At 41.1% G+C, this 11,399-nt stretch overlaps 1 protein-coding gene across 1 annotated transcript; it reads right to left on the reverse strand.

The window, feature by feature from the left end:
- Positions 1-4,520: 4,520 nt before the first annotated feature.
- LOC120901101 lies at positions 4,521-10,702 on the reverse strand. Its single transcript, XM_040308808.1, has 2 exons — positions 9,951-10,702; positions 4,521-4,530 (listed from the first exon to the last, which is right to left on the reverse strand). The coding sequence occupies exons 1-2, from the start codon at positions 10,583-10,585 to the stop codon at positions 4,521-4,523; spliced, it is 645 nt and encodes a 214-aa protein (XP_040164742.1). The 5' UTR covers positions 10,586-10,702.
- Between the last annotated feature and the right edge of the window lie 697 nt (positions 10,703-11,399).

Here is an 11,399-nt window from a genome sequence, read left to right on the forward strand (position 1 = left end):
TGATGATGATGACGACAACGAAGCTGGCGATTGTGTATCTGCATCGGAATGACATTCATCCAGTAAAATGTCTAAGGCAATCGAAGTCTGCTTAGCATACGGCTGTAAATCCTGTGCCTTAAAATCAGTCTTGTTGTTCAATCGCGGCCGTAACTGGTTGATGTGTGACCGCCAACATTTACCAGCAAAATTCACCACTTGGTACATCACTTTTCCAATTCGCTTATCAATAATAGCTGGCACCCAACTCCAGGTGTTGTAATGATATTTCTTCGCATACACAGATTCACCAATGTTAAAACTTCTGGTTGAAAACTGTCCATCATCTTGATAAGGTGAAGCTTTTACAGGTGGGCGCAGCAGCTCTAGGCAAGTACGAATCTTGCGACCAAACATAACTTCTGCTGGTGTTTTCATGCCTTCCAACTGCTTATTAGGTGTACTTCTATATGTTAAAAGAAACATGTCCAATGCTTCCTGCAACGACACCTCTCCCACCTTAATCTTTTTTAACGCTCTTTTGAACGAGTCCACGAACCGTTCAGCCTGGCCGTTGGACTGCGGGTGGTACGGGGCAGTTCTGATGTGTTCAATACCATTGGTGTTACAAAAATCAGCAAATGCTATGCTCGTGAACTGCCTTCCGTTATCGCTTACGATTGTATTTGGCATTCCCAGTCCTGCACACAATCGTCTCAAAATAGCAACAGTTGCAGTAGCAGATATTTGTGAGGTGGGTACAATCTCTGGCCATTTGGAATGTGAATCAATCACTAACAGGAAATACATGTCTTCAATTGGCCCAGCATAATCAATATGTACCCTCTGCCAAGGTGCATCCGTTGTTTGCCAAGGTACCGGTGAGCTTAGATTTGGAGACTTAGCCGCAGAAGCGCACGATTTACAGCATTTCACCATATCCTCAATATCTGCATCTATGTTTGGCCAATATACATAGCTTCGTGCTATTCCTTTCATGCGCTCAATCCCTGGATGTCCTTGGTGCATCAACTCAAGTACATGCTGGCGCTGCGACAAAGGTATGATTAACTGGTCTCCAAAAATAATGCAATCCTCAATTGCCGATAAAGAGTCACGTCTCGCGTGAAAAATTTTTAGCTCACGGCCTTCTAGCCTCTTTGGCCATCCACTCTGGATGTACTTTAACAACACCCGAAGCACAGGGTCTTTGCGCGACTCGCGCACAACGTCTTCAAAAGCTAGCGGCAATATCCTTGCTGCATTCTTTACTAAAGCTCCTATGTCGCTCTCAAGCTCGATGCTGGCAATTACAAAGTCCTGCTCAGGTTTTTCGTGTCGATCCATTAGACGAGAGAGCACATCAGCATTTCCAAATTTATCAGTTTGAACATACTCGATATGAAAATCGTAAAGTAACAACGTCAAAGCGAAACGCTGCAACCGATTCGCGGTGTATGTTGGTATCCCCTTTTTAGATCCAAATATTCTTAGTAATGGCTGATGGTCAGTTTGTAACAAGAAATGTCGCCCAAACAGCATTCGATGAAACTTGGTGACGGCAAAAATGATGGCCAAGCCTCCACGATCAGGCTGACTGTACCGTTGTTCCGTTGCTGTGAGCGCTCTCGATGCATGTTGGACCACTTTCATTCTTCCGTCAGGCCACCTGTGTGATATTGTAGCCCCAATGCCTACCGAAGAAGCATCCGCTGAGACTACAATTTCGAGCAGTGGGTTATAATGAGTCAGCAAAAGGTCCGAAGCCAAAATCTTCTTAAACTGCTCAAAAGCATGCTGACATTGCGGTGTCCATTTAAATAATCTCTCTTCCTTCAGCAGCTCGTCCAGAGGCTGCCGTAACATACGCATGTTGTGGACAAATTTTCCGTAATAGTTGATCGCCCCGAGAAACGATCGCATTCCCGGGACGTCAGTCGGAGGCTGGAGCTTAATGATGGCAGTAATCTTATCAGGGTCTGGCCGCAACCCTTTTGCATCCAACAAATGGCCCAAATATTTAATTTGGGGCTTCCGAAAACTGCATTTCTCTGCACGTAAAGTAAAACCGTACTCTTGTAGTTTCTCTAACACGGCATGAAGATTACGATCGTGCTCTGCCATATCTTTTCCTCCTACAACAATATCATCCAGATACACAGCTACTCCAGCCAAGCTGCCCACCATTGTATCCAATAATTGCTGGAACGCTCCCGGCGCAGCTTTAACACCTGGTGGCAATCGGTTGTATCTGAATAACCCACGATGCGTGTTTACTGTTAAAAAATCTCGACATTTTTCATCTACCTCCACTTGCAGAAATGCGTCAGAGAGGTCTAATTGGCTGAAAACTGCACAATTGCTCAAGCTCGAGAAAATATCTTCTGGCAGAGGTAACGGGTACTGGTGTGTCATTAGCGCATTATTAAGGCCTGTGGAATAGTCACCACAGATCCTTATACTACCGTTTGCCTTGCGCACCACCACTATTGGAGCGGCCCACTCTGAATACTCCACATGTGTGATTACCCCTTCATCCTCTAACCGCTGAAGCTCATCAGTCACTGGCTGTAACATAGCGTACGCAACAGGTCGCTTGGGGCGGAACACAGGGGAAGCATCATCCTTCAATTGAAGTTTAACCTGTGTCTTTATACAACGCCCGAGCCTATCAGCAAATAACTCCGGATATGACGTACTAAGAGCTCCACAGCTCACATCGCCGACATCGACTAGCCGGCAAATTGATGATAACGGAACATCCCACAAACCAAAAATCTCCATAGCATCCGCACCTAACAGTAGTAAATCAGCGTTAACAACACGTACCATACACGGCTTACACTGCTGCCCTATGCTCATCATACACTGGAACTCGCCCAAAATGTGCAAAGGCTCTCCGGATGCTGTTTTGGCTTTAATGTCAGGTTGTGTCATCGCCGGTTTACCCATATCCAACCAATGCTTTTTAGATATTAAGGTTATGTCGGCACCAGAATCGATCATCATCCGAGTTGGCATCTCATTTAAAATAACATTCACCAGTCCACGTTTAAAATTCGAAATTCTGTTTATCCAAACAGTTCTTATGCTCTTCTGCCTCCCACCGTTGGACCATCTTAAAGCGGAGTTACAAAATCCGTCCATGTGCCCGTACCGACGGCATTTACGACATTGGTGACTTTTATATGGACATCTCCTGGCATGATGCCCTTCACCGCACAACCAACACTTAATCGAGGACTCGGCCTTGCTCTCATGCTTAGTGTTATTTGGTGTTTTGGAATATGGTCTATAGCTTTGCTGACCTCGTATTGCACTGACTGTTTTATCGGCGTTTATCATAGCATCATCATGTCTCAAAGTGGCTAGACGTTTGCATTCTTCTGTCATTTCATCAAGGATAGTCACACGTTTGTCTCCTAAACGACTCAACAAACGTGTACGTACATCGGCATAACTTTCATCCTTGAGACCACACACAAATATCAAACATTTAAGCTCCTCTTCAGATAAAACACTTAGCTCAGATTCAACCACTGCCTTATTCACACGACACGAGTATGATACAAAATCTTCTTGTCTCGTTTTCGCCATATTTATGCACTTAAAACGCCTTTCCATCTCGGAACACGGTGAGCCAAACAGCTTCTTTAGCTTTGTTACAGTTGTGTCAAAATCAAAATCACCCGGCTTGGACGGTAGTATGTGTGAAACGTATCGCTCGTGCTCTACCATCCCAAGCTTTCGCAGCAACAATCTTACACGCATGGCATCATCCAGCTCTCTCGCATCATCCACAAACAAACTTCCAAAGCGTGTAAACCATCCGGCAAAAAATACGCGATCATCCGGATTGTAGCGGAACTCTAGCACGTCCTTCGCTAACGCTTCGATAACACTCTCCGATCCTGTCGGTTGCGGAAACTTTATAGTTGCGAAAACTTTTGTCATGAGCTGCTCTTGCTGTTGTAAAAACGCCTGCTGTTGCTGGTGTAGAGAATCTTGCTGTTGCCGAAATATATCCTGTATCCAGTTGGCATTAAGGCTTTCTTGCTGCTGCTCGACATGGCCGTCGCGCGATGGCCGGCCGTTCTCCATTTAGCACAATGCAGCACAGCACGTAGATATGAATTAACACGGCTTTCCAGCACAATACGTTGTTCCCGTGTTTCCTTTATCCTCGTCGCCACTTTTGTACTTTTAAAATGGTATGGATTTATTATCTACAATGTAATATAATATATAAATTAGGACACTCATACAACAATAACAAACGGGATTGAAATACGTCCGTCGTACGGGCCGGTCGGGAGCGAAGAGCCGAAACTTGTCACTCTCTCGCTGATAGCGCGTATCATCGGGAGTGATCGGCTTATCCGTCAACCGATCGGCAATCGCGACACAGGGTGATCCCAACACATAAAATAGCCGATAATCAACTGGAATATGTTCAAGGAAAAACTTCTCCAAGTGCAATTTGGTTGACGTTAAAGGAAATTTTCGTTAAGAAAGGAATTTCCGGAGTGTTTTACTTGCGTTTACTTGTATCTACGATGAAGTTCGATGAAAAGCGAACATTGCAAGAACATATTTTATCATTCGAAAAGCTCGTCAGGGAACTTGAATCGGCTAACATCAAGTTGGATAAGTCGGTATTAGTATTCTTTTTGCTACAATCGATGCCGAAATCATTTGAACATCTGATTACGGTATTGGAAACGTTGCCAGTTGAACAGTGCTCGATGGAATTTGTTAAAGCACGTTTGCTGAATGAAGCCGTTAAACGAAAATTCAACGTGGAAACAGTCGAAACCAGCACAGCCTTTTCTGGAAGAGTTGGAAAACCTGGAAATACTGGAAGATTTGTTTTCAAATGTCATGCTTGCGGAAAACCTGGTCATAAGCGTATAAATTGTCCAGAAAACAAAAGAAATGAAAGACACGTAAAAGCGGAAAATCAGAAGAAGAAAAGTACGGCACATTATGCGGAAAACTAAGACGACACGGCGTTTATAGGGTAAATGTACCTATAGTGGTGGTAGTACCAATAGTGGTGGTATTGCACTAAAATGCGGTTCATACGGCAAATTACAAGTAATTAAGTTATTTACGTTAGTGTGAAATGTTCTTTAGCCTTTTACAAGGGTTTTAAAAGTTAAATGGGGCCATTCCGTTACTTAGTGACCGAAAAATCCATTATTTTGTGAAATGTGTCAACATTTTTCCAAAATCCTTAGGATTTCATAACGAAACTCATTTTTCTGTTAACATTCTAAACGACCACATAACCACGCAATTACTAGTTTTTCAACATAACTGTTATGTAATGTTATTGTTTTACTAAAATTATTTGCCTTTTGACCATATTTATGCATTTTTAAGTGTTTTTTACCATAGTGCCATTATAGGTACACAAAACAGGCATGTTCCTATAGTGGCTATAGTTATAAAATCAATGAAAACAGGTCGTTTTAGATTTTTTCGAGAATATTTTTGACATATCGTACTGTTTTCACTAAAATAAGCAATAGAAATGAGTTTTATGTAGGTAATTTACCAAACACATGCCAATATTCGCTTATATGGCTGAATGAAAAATTGACTTCAAATCAAGCACGCTCTTCCGGGTGTAGGTTGACGACAGATGTGATGCATTACTTTTGTCAATAGTTTCATTGGTCAAATTTATACATTTTTTTACGATAAAATTACTCAAGAAACCAATATTATGGAAGTAATCCTTGCTATTCCTACAAAAACAGCTTCGAAACTAAGTTTCATTGATATTTTACACCGTTTTTTATGCATCTTTGTTTACCACCACTATAGGAACACAATACGACGACTATAGGAACCATAACACCAGTATAGGTGCAACGAAGCAGTCACAAAAATATGTATTTTTTCGTAAATTTGATGTATTTCATGATAAAAATGGTTGGGATTGCGTAGATAAAACATATTCCAATTGGTATGTGTTAAAATATTCAGAAATTGTCCTTCCTGCCACTTTAAATCCATTAAAACACATCGGCACCACTACAAATTGCACCACTATTGGTACATTTACCCTAACTGGTGATGTGAATTTAGATGAAAATTTCCGATGGATACTTGTTATAATCACACCATCCATTCACTTGCAAGGCTCAACGAGAAGTGCCTGGTTTTATTCCTCATTTCTCTCCGTACAGTTACATGCTATAATATGCTATAATCTAGTCCAGGGGGCCTCCAAACTTTTCAGCTCGCGGGCCGCATTGCTTCAAAAATAACTATGTTGAGGGCCATTTGACGCTAGCTTTAACTGATGATTGAACGTTTAAATCTCGTTTTGATAACAAAATACTAACGTTACTTGTATAGCTTCGAGTAACCAAAGCTTGATTTTTGTCTAAGAAAAGTAAAAAATACATTTTTATTTGAAAAAGTCATAATAACTTAATATTTATATTAACTCTGGCAAAGTCATCGTGGGCCGCATTATAAGCTCTTGAGGGCCGCATGCGGCCCGCGGGCCGTAGTTTGGAGACCCCTGATCTAGTCTAATCTAATCTAATCTATAATCTAATCTTAAATCTACAATAATGGATATAACAACTCTCCTCCCCTAAGGAAATTATAGATTTAGCCTTTGAGGCGCTTTCCTTACTCTTGTTGATCTACGTAAATATTCTGTGCTATCTGTTGGAGTCTCGTTTAGGGGTGTGTCTCTTGTTCGTTGGTTCGTTGTGCTGATGTTTTGGGGTATATTGTTTTCTATTATTGGAGGGTACATATCGAAAGGTATTCTTTGCTGTGAGTCAAGATTATTCTCCTCCCACTGCATTCCTGGTCCGGGGCTCAACTGATCTATATGTCGTTTCCATACCCTTCCGTCGTCTAATTGTACTTTGTAATGGAGTGTGCCTATTTTCTCTAATATTTTTCCAAACCTCCACTTCTCATTATTGGACATAAAATCACGGGCTGATACCCTATCACCCACATCAAATGATCTAACTGTTCTTTCTCTCTCTTTATCTGATGTATGTTGTTCGGATCCGGGAATCATTAGGTCCAATTTTGATTTTAATTGCCTTCCAAAAACGGCCATAGCAGGGCTTTTCCCAGTACTGGGATGTGCCGTCCTACGATATGCCCATAAAATATTTTGTAAATGTAGGTGTACCTCGGGTCTAGAGCATGATAGCGCTTTCAACTTCTGTTTAAATGTTTGAACAAACCTCTCTGCCTGACCGTTTGTTGCCGGATGGTATGGAGCACCCATTCTGTGTAAAATTCCGTTTTTCTTTAGGAACGTTTGAAAACTTTCTGATGTAAATTGTGTACCTCTGTCTGACACTAGCATGGCTGGTAACCCAAATGTAGCAAAGAATTCTCTTAATTTTTCTATCGTGGTTTCTGTTGTCGTGTCTGATATTATTTTTACTTCCGGCCACTTTGTTCCTGCATCTATAATTATAAGGAAATTAAGTCCCAAAAATGGCCCTGCAAAGTCTATGTGTATGCGTTGAAATGGTTCCACTGGTTGTTCCCAGCTATATCCCACCTTTTGTGGGTTTTTTCTAACTTTCGCACAGTGCATACAGTCACGCGCTGTTTCTTCTATGTCACGATCTATAGAGTCCCACCAACAGTATGTCCTAGCTAAGGATTTCATTCGTGAGATTCCGAAATGACCCATGTGTAGCTCCTTTAATATTGTTTTACGCAAAGGTATTGGGATGTAAACTCTAATTCCGCGCATTAAACAATCGTTTTGCAAACTGAATTCGGTTTGATCTATTCCGAATCTAAATCGACCCTCTACTGTCCGGCCTGTCCTCAATGCCCGTACTAGTTCTTGCACTGTAGTGTCTTTCAATGTATATTTTGCAACTTCTTTTGCCTGTACTGGTAGTGATTCAGTCTGATTGATTTGTAAGACATCGATCTCGTCTGCCTCGCATATGGGTTCGCCCTTTAACGGCAAGCGAGATATGCCATCCGCATTTCCGTGGTCTTTTGAGTTTCTATATCGGATTTCAAAGTTAAATGATTCTAAAAATACTGCGTAGTGTTGCATGCGCATAGCTGAGAGTGTCGGAAGCCCTTTTTGTGGGGACCAAATCTGTGTCAATGGCTTGTTATCTGTTACTAGTATGAATTTTCGACCGTATAGATATTTGAAAAACTTTTTTATGCCAAAAAGTACAGCGTACGCTTCTTTGTCAATCTGTGTATATCTTTGCTGAGTCTTTGTAAGGGTTTGCGACGCATATTGTATTGGTTTTTCGCTTCCATCTGCGTAAACGTGACTTAATACTGCCCCCACGCCGTAAGGCGATGCATCCGTGGCTAATATTAATGGTAGTTTTGTATCGTAATGTGTAAGCGCTTGTTTCGATTGCATTTCTGCTTTCATCCAAGCGAAAGCTTTCTCACAGTTTGGAGACCATTCAAAAGCAACTTCATCTTTAAGTAAATTGTTGATTGGGTACATGTGTGTGCTAAGGTTTTTCATGAATCTTCCGTAATAATTTACCAAACCTAACAGTGCGCGTACTTGCTCTTTGTTTTCTGGTCTTGGCATATTTTCTATTGCATCTATTTTGCCTTGTAATTTATGGATTCCTTTCTTGTCTATCATGTAGCCGCAGTATTCAATCTTATCTTCTAAGAATTCGCATTTCTTTAAGTTTACTCGCATATTGTGATCATTAAACCGTTTTAGTACTTCTCGTAATCTTTGTAAATGTTCCGTATCATTTGGGGCTGTTATTTTAACGTCATCTAAGAATATTGTTACTCCTGGTATACCTTGTAGAATTGAAGTTATTTCTCTTTGAAATATGGCTGGGGCAGAGGCTACCCCATACATAAGCCTAGTGGGTTGATAAAGTCCCATGTGCGTATTCAGCGTTAGTAGGTGTTGATCTTTTTCCCTGATTTCCATTTGTAGGTATGCTTGGGCTAAATCGAGCTTTGAGAATTTTTTTCCTTCACTCATGTTTGCAAAAAGTTCATCGATGGTGGGCAGAGGGAAATCATCAATTAATAGCCCTTTGTTAATTGTTAGTTTATAATCTCCGCACAGTCTTACTTTGTTACCCGTTTTCCTAACTGGTACTATTGGGGTCGCCCATTCGCTTCTCTCTACCTTAACTAGTATGCCTTTATCCACCATGTTCTTTAATTCCTCTTCTACTGTATCTCGAATAGAAAATGGAAGAGGCCGCGCTTTAAGAAACGTTGGGTTTGTCCCATTTTTCAAATGCAAAGATTCTTTGACACCTTCTATTTTTCCTATTGTGTCCAAAAATACTGCAGGAAATTCGTCTAATATTGCTTTTAAACCATTTTGGGTATTCGATGATTCAATAATTTTATCCACTGTGTACTGTTTACCATGCAAGATTTTATTCCAATCGTAATTTAAGGCTCTCATCCATTCGCGACCCAACAATGGTTGCCTATTGCCCCCAACTATGAACAATCGTAGTTTCTTTATTCCTTCTTTTGTCTTGATTTTCACTTCAGCCATTCCTGCGACAGAAATTTTCCCACCGCAATAACTTCTCAGTTCTACGTTCGTTTGTACGAGTTTGATATTTTTAAGATATTTCTCTTTGTCGTGTTCGTTGATTAGAGTAACTGGTGAACCACTGTCTACCTCGAACTTAATTGGTGATTTTCCAATTTGTACGTTAACAAAATTTTTTTTGCTATCTTTCACATTTTCTACTTGGAAAATATCTATTTTATGGATTTGATCCTCTTCTGTATCCTGACTGTCACTATCCTCGCATTGCTCCACGAGATTTGCTGTCCTACTCACTCGTTTCTTATTGTTCATCCCATGTGCTTTCCCCATTTTGAAACACACGCGTTGTAAATGACCGACCTTCTTACATAACGCACACACTTTCATTTTGTGTTCGCATTTATTCGCTAAGTGCGATGAACTGCCGCATCGGAAACAATACCGCTTGCTTCTTGGCGCTGGATATCGATCCATAAAGTTAACTGACTGAGCCCGTTGGGCTAAAATTTCGACACCGTCGTTAACTGTTTCTATCGAGAATGCGACTTGCTTTGCTTTCTCGAACGTTAAGTCTTTTTCGCCTATTAACCTCGCGCGTATCATTTTGTCACGTAAACCGAACACAAACTGGTTTCGCAGCCCTTTCTGTAAATAATCACCAAACGCACAGTTTTTCGCTTCACGTTGTAACGCCGCCACGAACTCGGTGATGCTTTCTGCTTCCTTTTGTGTGCGTTGTCGGAACTTCCACAGCTCTACCATTTCCAATGGTTTGGGGTCGAAATGATCGTCTAACGCGCTGACGATCTGGTCGTACGTTTTCGCCTCCGGTTCGTCCGGCGAGAGTAAGTCACACAGCACGTTGTAAGTCTCACTGCCCATGTAATGCAGGAGCGTCTGCTGCATGTCCGCTGGATCCACTTTGAACACTTTAGCAGCACCAGCAAACCGCTTCACCCATCTTTGCCAAGTGGACTTCTCGTGCACAAACGACTCGATATTAAATGTAGCCATTATCGATTCGTTTTTTAATGTATTGCCCGCCTCGTCGCCAACTGTTATAATCACACCATCCATTCACTTGCAAGGCTCAACGAGAAGTGCCGGGTTTTATTCCTCATTTCTCTCCGTACAGTTACATGCTATAATATGCTATAATCTAGTCTAATCTAATCTAATCTATAATCTAATCTTAAATCTAAAACAATGGATATAACAATACTCGATAGTGGTGCATCGGAACATATGGTAAACAACAAAAAGTATCTGCAGAATATTCGAAAACTGAATTCACCGATTGTTATAAATGTGGCCAAGTCGAGAGTATAACTAACCAGTGATGTAATTGGAGATTTGAAGATATTTGTGAAAATACAAGACGAGCAGTTGTCATACACAGTACACGATGTATTGTATGTACCTGAACTTTTTGCGTAATAAATAATGTAAATAAATAAATAAGTAATGGAAGTAAAATTCAGCAAAAATGGTGCAAAAATCATGCGTGGATCTAAGGTTTTGTGCACTGCAAGTCGAAAAGGTCGATTATATGAATTGGATATTTTAACACCAAATATCGAATCTGCCATGGTTACTGATTCTCAAGATTTGCTGACAATATGGCATCGTTGGTATGGTCATATTGGAAGCACGGGTCTGGTGAAGCTCATCCAAGCTGAAATGGTTGAAGGAATCGACAACTGTGAAAATGTGAAACCGCACGCAGGAATTTGTGAATCGTGTATGATGGGAAAACAAACAAGGCTACCATTTGAAACAGTTCCTCGACCTCGATCATCGCGACCATTGAAATTGATCCATTCCGATGTTTGTGGACCGTTCACACCAGCTTCCTGGGATGGTAAGAAGATGTTCGTTACCTTTATTGATG

This window comes from Anopheles arabiensis, chromosome 3 (genome assembly GCF_016920715.1).
Source record: "Anopheles arabiensis isolate DONGOLA chromosome 3, AaraD3, whole genome shotgun sequence".
In the NCBI taxonomy this organism is placed as follows: Eukaryota; Metazoa; Arthropoda; class Insecta; order Diptera; family Culicidae; genus Anopheles; species Anopheles arabiensis.